This window comes from Schizophyllum commune (genome assembly GCF_000143185.2).
Source record: "Schizophyllum commune H4-8 unplaced genomic scaffold SCHCOscaffold_2, whole genome shotgun sequence".
Taxonomy (NCBI): domain Eukaryota; kingdom Fungi; phylum Basidiomycota; class Agaricomycetes; order Agaricales; family Schizophyllaceae; genus Schizophyllum; species Schizophyllum commune.
In genome coordinates, this window is record NW_026089539.1 from 3,338,638 (window position 1) to 3,355,347 (window position 16,710).

Here is a 16,710-nt window from a genome sequence, read left to right on the forward strand (position 1 = left end):
GTCATTGATCGCGACGCACGTGGCCAAATATTCTCTCAAGTTCGAGTTCATTTCGAGGCGAGCTTGCAGTTCGCACAACGTGACGTGACACTCCGACTCGGAGGTGCTCTGCTGCTCTTCTTGGGCGCTGTGGCCCTCGCCCACGCACATAGCAGAAATATTTGCATCCATCCCAAACATAATATACGCGCTCTACAGAATCACAACAAGTAATACGGCGCACTATGCACCCACAGCGGCGAGGACAAGGTCGCACGCCTCCTGCTTTTCCGCGCGCACGCCCAGCTCGAGCGTGACGCCCGACCCGCGCGAGAAGGTCATCCGGCAGCGCACAAGAATCTTGCCACCACCGCCGATGAGCAAGCCCGACAATTGCAAGGTGTGTACGCTCGGTGACGACGGGACTTCCGTACCACCCAAGGGTTCCATGCCGAGGATCTCGATGATGGAGTCGCAGGCAGCTGCAAGTGCGATAAGCGCATGAGTTATGAGAATAAGGACTGAGCGTACCTTTCAAGCTCTCCATCGCCGACAACGCAAACGTCTCCGTCACGCTGGGCGCGCCCTTCAACCTATCCCACTCCGAGCCAAACGTCGCATAGCTGGGCACGATGTAGTCCGACGCGCTCAGCTCAATCTCCTCCACCTGATACTCGTCCTCGTAGCCCTCCTCTTCCGGCTCCCCAGTCGACGGATCGACCTCCTTGCTGACGAACTTGAGCGTGCAAGCAAAGGAGCCCATGGCGTACGACTCCGGGTCGTCGCGCGCGAAGGCGACGTAGACGACGCCGGGTGACTTTGCAGCGTCCAACGTCGGTATGGGGATGAAGAACTTCTCGGTGAGGCCAGTGTCTTCGGATTGCGGCTGCATGACCACGGAGACATTCTCGAGCAGTGTATCCGGAAGGGTGTTCGAGACGTTGAACTACGCGGGTGTTTAGCTCGTCGTACTCTTCGAAGAAGTTGACTACAACATACCTGGAAGACGATGTTCTCCGCAAAGATGTGCTTGACACAAGTCACCTGGTACTCCGTCTCGCTTTCGGTAAGCTGTGCTGGCGTCGAGCTGCTGCCCAAGACCTGACCGAACGACGCGATCTCCGGGACCTCTGCCAATTGCTGAGCGTATGCAGACTGCTTCTCGGCTGCTGAAGGCGGTGGCGGCGTCGCAGATGTCTTTTGCGTCGTCGGAACGCCAATGGTCTCGAGGGTGCTCGGACCTGCCAAAGCCGATGAGCATCGAGTGCACGATAATGTCTCCGAGCATACGCACGAGCAGCTTCCTGTGCGGCCTGCTTGCGACTGATCTTCGGGACAGACGACAAGTCCAAAGGCTCCGCGCTCGGGTTCTTGACATACGAAACAAGCTTCGTTTCCAATGCAGCCAAAGAGAACACAGATTCTGCAATCATAATCAGCGTCAAACATGAGAAATTAGTAAAAACAGCGAACATACCCTCTTTGACGTAGGCCTGCGCTAGCGTGGTCTCCTTGAAGGTGTTCAAGTACAACGCGGCCCGGTCCCGAACTTCATCATCGACATCGTCCAAACACCTACGATGCGTTAGAGACCATCACCCATACAAAAAGCCAAACCACATACCGGTTCAGCAAAACCGCGATACTCTTCTGTAGCTTCGTATCCGGCGCGTTGACACCAAACTTCGCCAAGCTCGCCACCGCCGCCGCCCGCACCGTCGCGTTCTCTAGCACCACCCGGTTGTAGATGAAGCGGATGTACTTCGACGGCTGCGGTGACTTCGGGCCCTCCATGCCCAGCAGGTGCAATATCCGGACAGACAGCTTCGTGAACTCGCAGTCCTCAATGAATTCGCAGAGGTGGGACAGCGCTTGCTCCTTACAGTCGCCGATGAACTTGATCATGTCGAAGATCGCCTCGACGACCGCGCGCTTGAAGTCGTAGCCGCCCTCGTCGCGGAGGACGCCGGAGAGGAAGGAGAGCATAGACGCGTGCTTGGCGGGGAACTTGAGGCAGAGCGAGCGAATGGCGTCGACGATGATGACCTTGAACTCGTCGCTGATCTCCGTCATGAAGTTGGTGATCTGCTTGATGAGGCGGTCGACAGAGGCTTCGTTGCCGGTCTACGAGAGGGTTAGCTCGACTGATGAGGGCAAGATGCAGCGCATATACCTTGAGCAGGGTCGTGATGGCGTAGGTAGCGACAGAGCGGTTAGAATCAGCGATGAGGCCCTCGAGGTCAACATTGCAAGTCGCGATGCTCGCTGGGTGCGTTAGTGCCAAAGCAGCGAGTGTGCGAGTAGCAGCGAATTTCAGGACAGGCTTGGGGGAGGAGAGGAACAGTTGGAGGACTGTGAATTCCTGTCAGCACAAAAATGGCGCGCACAGAGGGGACGTACCGGAGATGGATCGCGTGAGTTGTGCGGCGGTGACATTCTTCATCTCACAGATTGCCCTGGCAGCCTCGAAGTTGACCATGTCGCTCTTGTGACGAAGCCAGCCTTCCAGAAGATCGAACATCTGGCGCTGTACACTAGATACGCTGTCAAAATGCAGTTGGCTTCCGAATGCGTCAGTACGCACTTGGGATCTTCCTCCATGACCTTCGCCGCGTAGCGAATCAGCATACAGAGAGCCATCGGGTTCTTGAGCGTCGTGCCAGCACCAGACTTGCCGCCACCAAGCTGCTGGATCATCTTCGTGACTGCCATCCTATCTTGTTGCCTGATGAGGTACAGAAGACCGAGCGCGTGGTATTGCTGCGAGTAGCTGGTCGATTGGATCGGCTGCTGGCCTTGCTGCGCGCTTGACGAGCCGCCAAAACCGAGGTAGCCGCCACCAGACGAAGACCCAAAGAAGCTAGATGAGGACTTGGCATTAACAGCCTCTTGAGCTTCATTTACCCAGCGCTTGACCGCATCTTTGGCGTGGGGGTAGAGGTGGTACGCGGAGACGAGGGCGGCAGACGAGATGGCGGGGTTGCGATCGACGATGTGCGCTTTGAAGAAACGCTCAACACCTTGTGCCATGGATGGCTTCAGGATGTTCAGTGGACATGAGCATAAGGGAGGAGGTACACGCTCACGTCGATGATGTGGCAGAGCGCGCGGATGGAATTGGGCCGGTAGATGACGTCCGCTGGCGCGGACATGTCCTTCATGATACTGCTGGTGACCATGATAACATCATTCGCGTAGGGAGCAAGCTCCTTGATTGCCAGGTAGACCGCCTGTCTCAACGCGCTCTACAGTCTTCATGAGATAACTTCCATCTGCATAGATCCATATACGCACATCCTTGTTCTGGAACAGCTTCGTCGTCCCGAAGAACAGGTTCGTAGCCTCCTCATTACCAAACGTTTCCCCAACGTAGAGCAGATAGACAAGGCGCGTGAGGAGGGCTCTGCATTTGCGAGGGCTGATGGGAGATTCGTTGAAGACGCGTGCTTCCTGGATGATGGTCGTCTTATTATTGTAGTACGAGCTCAGCCCGCTTTCGTCCTCCTTCTTGGAGGTGAAGGACACCGCAAAGGAGGCCATGGTGGATTGCGACCGTCGCGGGGCCGGGGATATCTGCAGGCGGGCTTGTCGCGGACGACGGGGACGACGTGGACGGTTAGTTGACTTGTGTTTACCGACACGACCAAATCGCGACGCCACAAATCACTTCGTCTTTTCGCGCTCGCCGTCATCGCAAAATCTCGAATGAATGGACGCAGCTGCCGTCTCTGAGGGTATCCAAGTCCTTCGTATGTGCTCTCATAAGCGTTTTTTATAGGCTCAGACCGTCACCTATGGTTACACGAGCGCCATGTCGCTACTACCAGGCTGACTTGCGCGGAAGGGGAAGAGCCCTGCTGGCCTATTGACCTCACTACACGGTTCGATGGAACGAATGCATCGTTTGTGACATTCTCGTGTGCGTACAGTATTCCGTATCCTTTGGGTTCTGTCCTATCCTATGTGGAAATTCCATCGGAAACCTGGTATCCTTTCCTGCCACCAACGACCGTACACGGACCTCCACACCCATGTTGATCCATCAGAATACCCGAACGCCAGACGGGCGCACGTAGTGACATGTCACAAGCACCACGAATGCAATGGATACGATGGGTAGCGTCAGTACGGCGGCGCAACCGCCGGCCACCGCACTGAGCGCGTACGAAGGGAGAATCGTGGAGTGTTGTCGAACAGGCTCCTTCGTCATCGGGTTTCCTGGCGCGTCGATCTTCTTCTGCAATGCAAAGTCCAAGCTCGCCGCAACGGCCAGCCCGAGATCCCTTCTCGCCTTCCGCAGCACGATCTCGCTGCACCACTCTGTGTCTTCGCCGATCCTGCCTTGGCAGCGCGCGACAGCTGACGGCGAAGCCGTAATCACGAATGTCTCCGGGAGCGTGCCTACGCTGGAGGCGGCTGAGGGGAGCAGAGCAGACGACTGGCAGCCGTGCCTTCCCAGGACAAGTGACATGGCTTCGCGGATGGATGACGCGGGAGTGCGGGAGGACAGGTGGTGTTCGAGCCAGTCCCCGAGGGTGCGGAATGGCCGCGTTTCGCGGTGAGTGTGGCGCCTCCTTCGGTCCGCCCTGCACGCGCACGGGCCCGACCACCTCCACCGCCAGATGTCGTCGCCGAATACGTCTTGATTGTACGCCAGGCAATCGCCGCAGAGCGACCGCCGTACGGCTGCTTCGTAGGTGTCGAGTGCTCGGACGGCGTCGTCGGCAGCTCGGTACACGAGCGACGACTGGAGTTCCTCCCGAATGAGCAGCATGATCTCGACTGGGAGTGCTGGATGAGATGGAGGTGAAGTGTGGTAAGCGCCTGTGTTATCGAGGATGGCGTCGAAGGTCTGCATCTCCGTGGAGAGCTCTGCGAGTGTCGCGTATGCGAGCGCGGACGACGAGGTGGCGATCATGGCGGAGGACATGTCGAAGGGTGTTGAGCAGCAATATGCCCAGCCGTCCCGCCGCCTCCGCCCTTTATACCCTGTACGCCTCGCAGCGCCGGGATCGCGGCATAGACAAAGCTTCCTGCGTGGTGTTGGCATTGATCAATTCAGCACGGAAGAGAAGGCATGGCAGGCTAACGGACGGGGCCTGTAGGCTGCAGAAAAGGAATGGTGCGAAGTCTATTCAAGATTGACAATCGGCCAGCGATATTCACTCGGACGTACCGCTCGGCGTTTGCGCGTCCCGTACACGCTGAACCGAGCATGCTCGTAGCCGCTTGCTCTTCTATCCGCCGGTAGCCCTTCGCATGCATGACATGCGGGGCATAACAGAGCGCGCTACGCAATGTGTTGCCCAGGAGCTTATTTGAATCGAACATACGCGCCTGACTGCCTCGAAGAATGTCAGCGCGCGAAGATGGACAAGGACAAGCATGATCATTGGGCCGTTATGTAAAGGTAGGTCTGTTGTTCGGTAGGTGGGAGCAAGCCTGCACGGGGATCTGACCAGGAGATGGAGAGATGTGGTGGCGCGAGAGAAGCGAGCAGGTGCGCCGAACGGGGAAGACTCTCAGTCATCATCACCATCTTGGTCGGTCTCCCAAGATGTCAGATCTCCCACCGCTCGTTCAAACTCGGCGACCAGATTGAGCCCACCCTGGCGCACCTCATTCGCTTGCCGCCTGTGCCCTGAGTAAGAGTAGGTGGGGTACGGATACGCAAGCATGAGGCTGTCCATCGAATACTGGGGACTGTATGCTTTCATTCGTGGCTCAGCGGCAGCCCACTCCTTGATTCTGCAAAGCCAGTTAGCGTACAACGTGTGCGCATGAGCGTACGTACTGCTTATAGATGATGTCCCTGCGGGTCAGAAAGTGTGACTTGATAACATCCTAAACCGCCTTGAGGGACTAGATTATGATCAGAAAGAGTGGAGAGCTCACCCGCCATATTCCATATCGATGTTCGTTCTTCATCCAGCCGACAATCGCCAGGCGCGTGTTCTCGACGTTGACGTTGCGATTATACATGATGCTCCGCTGATTGCGAGGGTTGGCGGCACCCATTCCTGGTCTAAGAGATTGTGAGAAAGACGGCGTGCCAGCCAACATTGGACGCACTCGTTGAAGTAGGGTACATCGATGAGGATCATGCTCTGTATGCTGATAAAGACTTGCAAGAGGGTTGACTTGTACGGCTGCCATTGCTCTTCCGCCCTGCAGAAGTTTCGTAAGCACGGGGGCTTGACTGGTGGGAGAATATGTCACTTACGAACCGGGCCAAGTCCCCAAAAGGGACAGGCACACCTAAACATGCCGTGAGACGGAGAACAAACATAAGCAAAGTCCCGAACACCCACCTTCCCGCTCTCGTACAAGTTCGGGTTAAACCTCACCTTCCCGCCACCTGCGCCCCTTGTGTCAGAGGAAGTTCCAGAAAACGAGAGTCCATGTTTGGGACTACTGACCTGTCGTCCGAAGATGGACCAGCGGGGGCGCCCTGGGATATTCAAGGGGCAAGAAGATGTCAAACTCATACAGCCCACCGGCGTACGGCGTGCCGTCCGGGCCAGCGATCATGGCTTTGCTGTGGGGAAGAGGGGTCAGCCGAAGAGCTATACAGAATACGGAGGATCGCGCCACATACATAACATCGTTCCGCGTCTCGTCGACGCGCACGAAGATACCCGGGGGAAGGCTGGTCGACAGCGCGGCTTGCTCCCGGGCGATGTGCAGGGTGTCGCCACTCCGGCGGGTGGAGCGCTGAGTTTGTTGGACTTGCTGGTTGTAGTTGTAGTTGCTGTAGTTGAGTCCCTCACGGCTGCTGATCCCCCGGCTGGCGTCGTCGAGGGGGATGTGCCGGAACGCCAATCTTTCGCATATCTCGATGTACCGGCGCTCGACCGCGTCCTTTGAATTCTCCGGTGCCTTCCCTTTCGATGCTGATGCCTTCTCCTTCACCATCGCGCCACTGTTTTCAAGCATCTTCATAACACGATCGACGTCGTCCTTCGCTGCCATGATGTCGCCGCACAACGATACAGCTGCGATGGTGTCGTCGTCCAGCTCCTCGTTCTTCTGCTGTACCGCCGTCGAGAACGCGGAGCATTGCTTGGCGAGCTTCTTGAAATGCTCGTATAGAGGCGGCAGCATCGAGAAGTCGTCGCCGTTCTTCTCCCATAATAGCTCACCGTCCTTCCACATCCATAGCTCTATCCCGCAGCTCAGTCGCATCTCCCGGCGAGACCCTACTAGCACGCGCGCTGTGAGTTCGCTGTCCGCTAGACGCTTGAGCAGTGCTAGAAGCGCGCGATACGTCTCGACGCGAGAAATCCAGTCCGTGACAGAGTCGTTCCGCAGCAGAGACGCTAGTACGTCCGGAAGCAGGGACAGAACGATGAGATGGCCGGTGGCTGCGTGAGGGAGCATATCATATACTGCAGGTTCCGCGGAGTAAGGCGCAGGAAGGAGGTCCGTGATGATTTGAAAGGCGCGGACGGTAAGGGTGTCCCAATGCTTTGCGAGGGCCTGATTCCTGTTTTCTTGGCGCTGCGGTTGCGGGGCGTTGTATCGACTGTAGCGGGTAGAGAGCAAGCCGTAGGACATGTAGCTGTCGTAGCCACCGCGCGAACCCGTGCCGTAGCCAGTACCTCCAGGACCAACTGAGCCCACGTGTTTGCCCTTGCCTTTCGATGCCTCGGCTGCCCTGGCCTCTGCTGCACTTCGCTCGTTGAGTATTTGACGGTCGAAGCTACCCAAAGCTTCGAACAGCGCTATGACGCGGACGTCCGGGCAGCATACATGGACGGTGCAGGTCGTCGACTTTGCTGGTCCCTTGCAATTCTTCGGACATTTTACTGTCGTGAAGCAACCCCGGCAGTGATTTGCGGTGCATGACGAACAGGGGGCGTGTAGCAGCAACCCGAGGCTTGGGGGCAGATTGGCATCTCCATTGAGAACAACCTGCTGAAACCATGAGCGTGCGCGTTATTGGGTCTATAACATACGCACATGGCCGCGGGGCGAAGGGACATCCTTTCCGCACTGACTGCAAGGCCTTGCAAGAGTGAATGTATCTGCAAAGACTCGCAATGCTTCTTCCGGATCGTCCGTGTCACCAACCGTCCTCTGCACGTCCTTTTCCTTGGTCTCTACTGAGGACGAGTCAGAAAATTGACATATACAGCGTCATTCAAAAACACCTCGAGGGGGTCGTGACGAAGTACCAACATCCGCGTCCACTGTGGCATCAATATCCTGCGGTGCTGCATATATATTGCTCAGCTCTTCCGCGGCCAGACGACGCGCTAGTTCCTCGTCCGAGTCGAATCGAGTTTGTTGAGATGGGGTCATTTCAAGGTCATTCCCCTCAACCTCTATCTCGCCCCACTCCGCGGCCAACCGTCGAGCCAGTTCCTCATCTGATCCAATGTACGTCGGCGCGCAGGCAGCATTCCCCCTCGAGCTTCCTTGTACGAACTCCTCGACGACGACAGGGCTTTCGAGACGTGCCCGCTTCGCTGGAGGTGCCGCATTTTCGTCCTCAGAATCGCTGCAGAGGTCGATCACTTCTACTTGGGTTGCTCGAGTCTTGCGCGGACTTGTGTGCAGCATAGGTCGTTTCCCCGCCATGTTGCAAGGTAGTGAAGATGGCAAAAAGGCAAGTTATCTGGCCGCGCGTCAACGTTGCGGACGACAAAGGCAGCGGCCGGACGGAGCGGAGGCATTGATAGTGGCCACGCGAGGCCTCCGGTCAACTGGGCCGGTTCACCGGAGTGCGGGGAAGGTGATCATTGACGCGGGACCCCGCTGTGCGACCGTACACGGACCTCTTCATTCACACCACCATCTTCGCCGGTACGATACGGGATGAGGTTCGTACTCTCGAGACTGCCCCTTCAGCGCGGCGCGACGAGCTCCTTCCTTCGTGGCCGCACCATGTCGACGCTCCCTCTACGCCCTCCATCAGCGGACGAGGAGAGTGCACTGCTGGAAAGCAGGACGCAGGAAATATCAGAGTTCTTCAGCTCGCCGCGATTCAAGGGGATCAAGAGAACATACACGCCCGTTGACGTGGCCAAGAAGCAGGGCTTGCTCCCTGCAACGACGCTGCCTGGCACGCTCCTCGCGGACAAGCTGCATGCCCTGCTCTCCGAGGCTGCTAACGAAGGGCGACCTGTGCACACGATGGGCGCGGTAGACCCGGTGCAGATGACTCAGATGGCTGCCAACCAGGAAGTGGTGTACATCTCGGGGTGGGCCTGCAGCAGCTTGCTGACCACGGGGAACAATGAAGTGGGCCCGGACTTTGGGTGCGTTCCTTCGATTGATCGTGAGGTCTTGACGATCTGATTGAGCATGCAGGGACTACCCATATACTACAGTGCCCAACCAGGTGCATAGGATCTTCAGGGCCCAACAGCTGCATGACCGCAAGCACTTCGATGCGCGGATGTCCGCGACGCTCGAGCAGAGGTCAAAAATGAAGTACATCGACTACCTTCGCCCCATCATCGCGGACGCGGACACAGGGTAAGGCAACTCAATGTATACCTTATCACATTGCTAACGTGCTTACAGGCATGGAGGCCTGTCCGCCGTCATGAAGCTCACAAAGCTGTTCGCAGAATCTGTACGTTCGGTCCAGCAGTAACGAGATCATTCACTCACCCAAATATTCAGGGAGCGTCCGCGGTCCATTTCGAAGATCAACTACACGGCGGCAAGAAGGTAAAGACTTTCATCATCTGTACGACCCCCATTCACGACGGTTCTTCTAGTGTGGCCATCTTGCCGGCAAAGTCCTCGTCCCTACTTCCACTCACACCTCTCGGCTCGTCTCTGCCCGCTTCCAGCTCGATCTCCTCAAGTCCACCATGCTCACCATCGCGCGCACTGACTCCGAGAGCGCGACCCTCATCTCGTCTACTGTTGACGCGACGGACCACGAGTTCATCCTGGGCACGACGAAGCCTGGGCTCCCGCTGGCGGAGGCGATTGCGGAGGCGGAGCTGAGGGGCGCGAGCGGACCGGAGATCAACGATGTAGAGAGCGCCTGGATGCTTGAGCATGAGCTGTGCACTTTCGGGGAGGGTAAGTGGATGGAAGGATTCAGTAGGTAATCATTGCTGACGGATAATATAGCTGTTGAGAAGGCCATCGCGGCGTCAGATATTTCCGACAAGGCCAGTGCTCTCGAGGTGTTTAAGACCTCGTCTGCTGGCAAGTCCAACACCGTTGCGCGCGACATTGCCGCCGACATCCTTGGCAAGCCCGTCTTCTTTGACTGGGATGGTCAGTTCTCCCTCATCAGCACTTCCACTCACTAACTCACTCTCTTGCATTCCAGCCCCTCGCACCCGCGAAGGGTACCATCACTTCCGCGGTGGCATCGAGCCTGCCATTCGCCGTTCCATCCAGTTTGCGCCGTACGCAGACATGATCTGGCTGGAGACGAAGAAGCCGGACCTAGAGCAAGCGCGGTCCTTTGCGAGGCGGATTCGCGCGGCGCATCCGGGGAAGTAAGTGCTTTAGGCTGCTCCTTCTCGACGCGGCGGAGCTGACGATCACGATAGGTGGCTCGTGTATAACTTGAGCCCGAGCTTCAATTGGGCGGGGCATGGATTTACCGGTACGTTGGACGGAGGCCTGTTTAATGAGCCGTTGACGATTTGGCGCAGAGGAGCAGTTGAAGAGCTTCGTTTGGGATCTCGCGAAGGAAGGGTGAGGTCAATGCCAACCATTTGTTTGACAATTACTGATTGAGGATCTAGCTTCGTTCTGCAGCTCATCTCCCTGGCTGGCCTACACAGCAACGCTGTGACGACGGGTAGATATCCGACTATGCGCCCAGACTATCCTAATCTAACTATTTTCTTCAGCCGAGCTCTCGAAGCGATTCAAGGACGAGGGGATGCTGGCGTATGTCAACTTAATCCAGCGCAAGGAGAAGGAGATTGGCTGTGACGTCTTGACACACCAGAAGTGGTCAGTATCATCTTCTGCAAGCGCTATTTCAGATGCTCACTTTCTCCAGGAGCGGCGCCAACTACATCGACGGCATCCTGCAGACGGTGTCCTCAGGGTCGTCGAGCTCCTCGGCGATTGGCAAGGACTCGACGGAGCACTCCTTCTAGGGCAAATGGATGCTTTTCGATAGCCTGCTGTGAACATATCTGTTCACAATGAAATGTACATCTATCACCGTGCGCAAGTCGGAGGTGCTGTCTGGCTGGCTGGGTGCCACCAATTGCAGGCACTGGTCACAACTCTACGTCTCGTATTGACCTCACGGTGGCAGCTGCCATGTAATAGCAAAACTCTCGAATGCGCACATCCCTAGTTATTCAGCATCGTTAGAGCCAAAGACCAGAGGGATCACTGAAAAGATGGGTGACCTGCAGTGTGACGAATCGCGACGCAAGACCGCGCTTGGGCGCTTATTTTCGGCCCGGGTTGCCGGTGTCGTGTCCACACGTGTCCGAGACCATGCCCGCATGCTTTGCCACTTGCGCTGTTCGGAGCTGGTGACGCCCCTTGACCGGTGACCACAACATCTAGTCTGACCTTCGTGGTCTTGTACCGGTGCGCCGCAATCACAGCGCCTTAACTGTTCTGCTCACGTCTTTGTCAGCGCCATCCGTTCAACCGGAGAATGACCATCAGAGCCATCGTCTACGCCTACGTGCTCGGCGGACTCACATTCCTTCCTCTCCTCGTTCTCGCCGCCATATTCATCACTGTCTATACCTCCGTCCCCGTAGGCGACCTCGACGCCCAGAAGAAGCGCAGGGACTCCCTCGAGAAGCACGACCCCGATGACGTCGCTGCAGCCGCCGCTGATGAACCACTCGAGGTGAACGATGCGCCCCGGACGCGGAAGGGGTGGCTCACCGTGCGGCGCACCTTCGAGGAGACGGGCGAGGATGCGGGCTACATGACGCTCATGCGCACGTTCATCGACTCCCATTCGAAGGACCCCAAGAAGTCGCGCCCGAAGGATATGTGGTATGTCGCACTGAAGGGGAAGGTGCTTTACCTATACGAGGACGAGACGATGAACGACTGCGAGGCGGCGATCGAGCTCGGTGGTCATGAGGTAGTCGTCTACCCGGAGCGACAACTAGATGGCGAGCTGTTTGCGAAGCGCAACGCCATCTGCCTCAAGCCGAAACCGCAACAGGAGGGGATGCCCAGTCTCGCAAGACAAATGACACTGGAGAAGGAGAACATCGACGAGAAGCTCCCCGACTCTGACACCAGCAGCAAGAATGAGAAGGAGCGCGAGCGCCTAGAGGCTGAAGAGCAAGCAAAGGAGGCCGCACGGCAAGAAGCACTCGACCCATCCACACCTTGGTTCATCTTCGTCCGCTCCAACGTCGAAATGGAGGACTGGTACCTCGCCCTCGTGCACGCCTCCGACCACCCTGCCCAAACCAACATCCTCTCCCCACTACGCCCCATCTACGATCCCGCGGACATGCAACGCCTCGTCGACACCCTCGACGCGCAGCCAGATGTCATTCCGATGCGCTGGTTCAATGCTCTTATCGGTCGCATATTCTTCAGCTACTACCGCACGCGCACTCTCGAGGACTATCTCATCGGTCGCCTGATGAAGAAGCTCTCCAAGGTCAAGCGACCAGGTTTCCTCACAGACGTCGTCGTGACCGAGGTCTCCGTTGGCAATCGGCCGCCCATGTTCAGCAAGCCGATGTTGAAGGAGCTCACGAGGGAGGGCGATGCGTCTATGGAAGTTCACCTGCAGTTCAAGGGCGAAGTCAGAATAACGGTAGAGGCGACTGCGACAATCAACATCGGGACTTTCCGGTCTTACACCGTCAAGCTCATGCTTGCGGCTGTGCTGAAGGAACTTGAGGGCAACATGCTGGTCAAGGTCAAGCGACCACCGTCCAATCGCATCTGGTACGCCTTCACTAAGTCGCCTCGCATGGTGCTCGAAGTCGAGCCCATCGTGAGTGACCGGCAAATCACCTGGACCATGATTTTGAGCCAGATCGAGTCGCGGCTGAAGGAGATTGTAAGTAACCCTCCCTCGACTACGAGATTCGGTTCTAAATATGTGCTCAGATCGAGGAATCGGTAGTCATGCCGAACATGGACGACATCGCCTACTTCGACAGCCTGCCCTTCTTCCACCGAGGTGGGATCTGGGAAGACGCGGTTCGCACACTCAAGAGGCAACCAGCGCCCTCCGACCCTGCCACCGCATTGCCGAAAGACGAATCGCCTACTATCGACACCTCAGACGACCGCCTCCCGCCTGTCTCGGCCCCTCCTGCGTCAGCCCCTCCGATGCAGCAGACATTCAGCACAGACGCTATAACAACAACGTCTGAAACCGCCACGTCGGCGTCTCCGCCTAAGGCTGAGCCCTTACGCCCGTCCGCTACGGTGCAGGAGGCGAAAGCAGACCGCCGGAAGACCTGGTTCGCTGGGGCCCGCGCGCCGTCTGAACCTATCCCTACTCTCATAACGAGCGATGCGGTTCCGGAGGAGCCCGAAGAGGAAACTACCGACCGGGGTCGACCAGCGGAGGTTGGGAGTGGGTCCACTCGTTCTCAGTCTACTCCCGATAGACAAGCGTCGCTTTCTGCCGACAGGTCCTCGGTCGTCGGGAAGGACTCGCAGCAGACTATTCGGAGACCCTCGCCTGCTCCTAGTGGCCGGTCTACCTCTTCCCACAGCAACAATGCTCCCGACCTGGTCGAGACGCCCGCGACAGCGTCGGACCAGGACATTCCTACACCGCGCAGCGATGCACCCCAACCACCGCCCAGTCCCTCGACCTTCCTGTCGACACTGAAGTCGCGCGCGGGCAACAAGGAGTCATTAAGCCTTACGGCGAAGGAGACGATGCAGACGGTTCGGACCTGGGGCGTGAAGTGGGCAGCGTCGCGGAGGAAAGACTCCATCAGCTCGAGCTCGACCTCTGCGCACAGCGAGGAGGTTCCGGATCCAGGGCAGGTTACGGAGAGGTTGCGAACGGAGAGCATACCCTCAGGGAGTAAGAGGAATAGCTATGCGGATGTTCGAGCGGCTGTGGCAGGGAGGAGGGACCGATACGACTCCACACCGGGCGGCTCTGCACCCATTACAATCCCGCAACGCGCGCCACTTTCGGAGAGGCTGTCGTCAAGTGCCGAGGCGAGCGGCAGCGGCCTCGCCCGAACTACATCTAACACCTCCGTCGGCTCCCATGCCTCTTCCAGTAACGCAGCCGGCAAGAGCGTCTCCCCGCATGGCACGCCCGTCAAACGCCCCACAGTCGACTCGGAGGACGAGGCGCCCCCACCCGCGCCCATTCACGTCCAGCCGCGCGCGATGACGATGAGCATCCCGGGCATACACGCGAAACACAAGGGCGAGATCCAGTCGATGGGCTACGTCGCGCCCGAGCCGCAGACGCCGACGCAGCAGGAGAACAAGCTGAAGCCGGCGATACAGAGCGTGTATAGGCTGTGGAAAAACCCGTCTGCCCCCGCGCAGGCGGGTGACGTGCACTCGGAGCGCGAGCCCAACACGAGCGCGTCTGAGTCGGAGGAGCGGGGCGAGGGGTCGGGGAGGCGATGGACGTCGGACCAGCACGGTGGGGAGCCTGGAAGGAGACCGCCGCGCGCGCTGTCGCCGCCTCCGTTGCCGGAGAGGAAGAACCGGACGTCGATATCGCTGTCGAGGCCTCCTCTGTCGCCGTCGCAGCTCGCTGCTGACTCGCCCGGGACGTCGGCGCAGGCGGTGCTGAAGACGATCGCGAGCAAGGATCGGGTGCACTCGCATGAAGACGGCGACGCGGCTGGCGGTGCCACAAAATCGGATACCGCTGGCTCGCCACCGTCGTCGCCTGCGAAGGATGGTCTACCGAGGCATATGGAAGAGACGGAGGCGCAGTCTGATACATGATACATATCGCATACCATGCACACTTCCATTTCCTCTCGTTTTGCAGCGCAAGTATGTACTTCTAGCATCTTTTTGGACTTTTCCGAGGCAACCACTATTGTTTTGTCCTGCAGTGTTGCTGGTGAGAGCGATGTGTACGGAGACGTCCGCCAAGTCAGTGTCGACATCCATTGCGACAGTCGGGCCACAAATGACAGTGCGCCACCGTCCGCCTCAGCCATCCCGATTCATGCGGAGTCGCGGCGGCAATTGCGGGCGCGCGTGACGGTTTAATTTTGATTCCGGTTGTTATGGCCGGAAAAGGCAAGTGTTGTGTATTGAGGCAGTGTGGCGAAGCGCGCGCTTATCCTGTCGTGTATCTGCGGCAGGCACACGCGTATCGATGAATCGTTACTGACGCGTTCTCGCCGCTCGGCCCGCAGAAGAGCGCATTACATCCATTCTATTAGGATTAACGCCTGCCTTCCGTTGCATCCCGTGCTTTTGCCGCGCCCCCCCTCTTGACCTTGCTGCTGGCAACGCCGATCACGACGAGCGTGACGCCAGCGCAGCGGGCACGTTCGTGGACCTGCCGAGCCCCGCAGATCTTCCTTTCCTATCCCATCCTATACCGCAATTGAGGCGACGCGCGATGTCGACGGCTATAGCTGTCAGCGACGCCCCTACCTCGCTCGCCATCTCCCCCAACCTAGATGCGCTGCTCGAGCACGATGAGCGGATCCGGCAGCTCACGACGGTCGAGGTGCCGATTGCTGGGGGGGATCTAAGTGCGCCATGGAGTGCTGTCTCTTTGGTGGAAGAGGTCATCCACACCAGTCTACCCCCACCCCCGCGGAGGCGAAGACCAGCGACAGCGCCTAACAGCCCGGCATATCATAAAGATACGAGCCAGTGGCTGACGATGTCGCCACCCTCCGCACAGAGCACCATCCGCACCTTCATCCGCTCTCCTGCTGCCTCGATATCGAGCACATCCGACAACAACCCATTCATCAACCCTGCCCCGTCGCTGGAAGATCTCAAGCGCCTGCGCAGACCGCGGCCCTCGCCCTCTTCCTCGCTTGCCGGCGCATCGACGGGAAATAGTTCGGTAGAAGCGCGCGCTGACAGCCCTTCCACTCCCCGCCCCCCATCTCGCGCACGAGCATCCCCTATAGCGACCCGCGCATCACCCACAACTCCGAGGACACCAACGCACGTACCGACAACGTCGTTGCCAGAGAAACTGGCCCCCAAACGACGCGTAGGATCGGGCGCGGGAGGTTCGTGTACGTGGCGCCAGTCGGGCCATCGCAAAACGGAGAGCGAGCCCGTGCAAGGGTTGAATACGACGATACAGACGCCTCTCAAATTACGCGAACGCGCGCGTTTGAAGGGGAAGCTGCTGAAATTGAAGGGGACCGGGACCAGTCACTGCAGTGAGTTACTTAGCCGCTCTTGCGTCGGGAAAGACTGAGGTTTTTCCCAGAGCAGTACAAGGCGCTCTCGGGGGAGAACCACTCGAAAGGTACCGAGTCAGCCGACGAGGAGGAGGGCCGGCAATTCGAAATTCTGGAGATCACCGCCACAGCCGGCGGAGTAGCTAGGCGACCACCACTTTCCCACGCCAGTCTCCATAAGTCGTCGCCATCTCTCAACCTGCCGTCCGGTTCCTTCTCCAGCGACGCCCCGGCTGCCTTTCCTTCTCCCACCTTCTCTTTTACGGCAGGACGCGCCTCCTTCCTGATCACAGACGACGGCCCACTCTACTCACCTCTCGTGATCGACTCTCCCATCGCCCGCCCAGCCATGACCACCGATGTCGAGCGTCCGCAGCAGGCCAACCGCCTCAGCGGCGAGTCTTTTATAGACTTCAGTCCC

The 16,710-nt window shown here is 58.2% G+C and overlaps 6 protein-coding genes across 6 annotated transcripts; 3 read left to right on the forward strand and 3 right to left on the reverse strand.

Annotated features, from left to right (window-relative positions):
• Positions 1 to 149: 149 nt before the first annotated feature.
• Positions 150 to 3,587, reverse strand: SCHCODRAFT_02613050 (Coatomer, gamma subunit). Its single transcript, XM_003037019.2, has 11 exons — positions 3,274 to 3,587; positions 3,066 to 3,224; positions 2,564 to 3,015; positions 2,380 to 2,513; positions 2,153 to 2,331; positions 1,604 to 2,103; positions 1,457 to 1,554; positions 1,274 to 1,402; positions 979 to 1,220; positions 511 to 925; positions 150 to 461 (listed from the first exon to the last, which is right to left on the reverse strand). The coding sequence occupies exons 1-11, from the start codon at positions 3,517 to 3,519 to the stop codon at positions 223 to 225; spliced, it is 2,793 nt and encodes a 930-aa protein (XP_003037065.1). The 5' UTR covers positions 3,520 to 3,587; the 3' UTR covers positions 150 to 222.
• Positions 3,588 to 3,660: 73 nt separating this feature from the next.
• On the reverse strand, positions 3,661 to 5,279 carry SCHCODRAFT_02172963 (uncharacterized protein). Its single transcript, XM_003037018.2, has 3 exons — positions 5,156 to 5,279; positions 5,070 to 5,085; positions 3,661 to 5,012 (listed from the first exon to the last, which is right to left on the reverse strand). Exon 3 carries the CDS (start codon positions 4,907 to 4,909, stop codon positions 4,022 to 4,024), a length of 888 nt encoding a protein of 295 aa, XP_003037064.1. The 5' UTR covers positions 4,910 to 5,012; positions 5,070 to 5,085; positions 5,156 to 5,279; the 3' UTR covers positions 3,661 to 4,021.
• A 70-nt stretch (positions 5,280 to 5,349) lies between these two features.
• Positions 5,350 to 8,584, reverse strand: SCHCODRAFT_01135989 (uncharacterized protein). Its single transcript, XM_050341089.1, has 10 exons — positions 8,133 to 8,584; positions 7,942 to 8,084; positions 6,578 to 7,896; positions 6,399 to 6,517; positions 6,291 to 6,337; positions 6,203 to 6,237; positions 6,052 to 6,147; positions 5,875 to 6,004; positions 5,774 to 5,823; positions 5,350 to 5,727 (listed from the first exon to the last, which is right to left on the reverse strand). The coding sequence occupies exons 1-10, from the start codon at positions 8,560 to 8,562 to the stop codon at positions 5,502 to 5,504; spliced, it is 2,595 nt and encodes an 864-aa protein (XP_050202468.1). The 5' UTR covers positions 8,563 to 8,584; the 3' UTR covers positions 5,350 to 5,501.
• A 140-nt stretch (positions 8,585 to 8,724) lies between these two features.
• On the forward strand, positions 8,725 to 11,306 carry SCHCODRAFT_02567539 (isocitrate lyase and phosphorylmutase). Its single transcript, XM_003038382.2, has 12 exons — positions 8,725 to 9,242; positions 9,295 to 9,462; positions 9,511 to 9,562; positions 9,613 to 9,660; positions 9,711 to 10,023; positions 10,075 to 10,224; positions 10,280 to 10,451; positions 10,506 to 10,561; positions 10,611 to 10,653; positions 10,704 to 10,759; positions 10,812 to 10,917; positions 10,967 to 11,306. The coding sequence occupies exons 1-12, from the start codon at positions 8,800 to 8,802 to the stop codon at positions 11,064 to 11,066; spliced, it is 1,707 nt and encodes a 568-aa protein (XP_003038428.1). The 5' UTR covers positions 8,725 to 8,799; the 3' UTR covers positions 11,067 to 11,306.
• Positions 11,307 to 11,407: 101 nt separating this feature from the next.
• Positions 11,408 to 15,060, forward strand: SCHCODRAFT_02613063 (uncharacterized protein). Its single transcript, XM_050344578.1, has 3 exons — positions 11,408 to 11,514; positions 11,564 to 12,970; positions 13,021 to 15,060. The coding sequence occupies exons 2-3, from the start codon at positions 11,585 to 11,587 to the stop codon at positions 14,848 to 14,850; spliced, it is 3,216 nt and encodes a 1,071-aa protein (XP_050202469.1). The 5' UTR covers positions 11,408 to 11,514; positions 11,564 to 11,584; the 3' UTR covers positions 14,851 to 15,060.
• A 421-nt stretch (positions 15,061 to 15,481) lies between these two features.
• SCHCODRAFT_02487849 (uncharacterized protein) lies at positions 15,482 to 16,436 on the forward strand (the record flags this gene model as incomplete). The annotated part of the gene is made up of 2 exons (XM_050342884.1): positions 15,482 to 16,268; positions 16,324 to 16,436. The coding sequence occupies 2 exons, from the start codon at positions 15,482 to 15,484 to the stop codon at positions 16,434 to 16,436; spliced, it is 900 nt and encodes a 299-aa protein (XP_050202470.1).
• Positions 16,437 to 16,710: the final 274 nt, after the last annotated feature.

What these genes read in the sequence shown, in the direction of transcription:
- SCHCODRAFT_02613050 (XM_003037019.2), bottom strand. Translation starts at nt 3,519, where the DNA reads ATGGCCTCCTTTGCGGTGTCCTTCACCTCCAAGAAGGAGGACGAAAGC. An exon ending in CCATCACGACCCTGCTCAAG is followed by an intron (nt 2,104 to 2,152) that starts GTATATGCGCTG and finishes ACCCTCTCGTAG; the next exon opens with ACCGGCAACGAAGCCTCTGT. An exon ending in CGGAGAACATCGTCTTCCAG is followed by an intron (nt 926 to 978) that starts GTATGTTGTAGT and finishes ACACCCGCGTAG; the next exon opens with TTCAACGTCTCGAACACCCT.
- SCHCODRAFT_02172963 (XM_003037018.2), bottom strand. Translation starts at nt 4,909, where the DNA reads ATGTCCTCCGCCATGATCGCCACCTCGTCGTCCGCGCTCGCATACGCG.
- SCHCODRAFT_01135989 (XM_050341089.1), bottom strand. Translation starts at nt 8,562, where the DNA reads ATGGCGGGGAAACGACCTATGCTGCACACAAGTCCGCGCAAGACTCGA. An exon ending in GGTCCATCTTCGGACGACAG is followed by an intron (nt 6,338 to 6,398) that starts GTCAGTAGTCCC and finishes CAAGGGGCGCAG; the next exon opens with GTGGCGGGAAGGTGAGGTTT. An exon ending in AGGGACATCATCTATAAGCA is followed by an intron (nt 5,728 to 5,773) that starts GTACGTACGCTC and finishes CTGGCTTTGCAG; the next exon opens with AATCAAGGAGTGGGCTGCCG.
- SCHCODRAFT_02567539 (XM_003038382.2), top strand. Translation starts at nt 8,800, where the DNA reads ATGAGGTTCGTACTCTCGAGACTGCCCCTTCAGCGCGGCGCGACGAGC. An exon ending in ATCGCGGACGCGGACACAGG is followed by an intron (nt 9,463 to 9,510) that starts GTAAGGCAACTC and finishes ACGTGCTTACAG; the next exon opens with GCATGGAGGCCTGTCCGCCG. An exon ending in GTCTTGACACACCAGAAGTG is followed by an intron (nt 10,918 to 10,966) that starts GTCAGTATCATC and finishes CACTTTCTCCAG; the next exon opens with GAGCGGCGCCAACTACATCG.
- SCHCODRAFT_02613063 (XM_050344578.1), top strand. Translation starts at nt 11,585, where the DNA reads ATGACCATCAGAGCCATCGTCTACGCCTACGTGCTCGGCGGACTCACA. An exon ending in AGTCGCGGCTGAAGGAGATT is followed by an intron (nt 12,971 to 13,020) that starts GTAAGTAACCCT and finishes ATATGTGCTCAG; the next exon opens with ATCGAGGAATCGGTAGTCAT.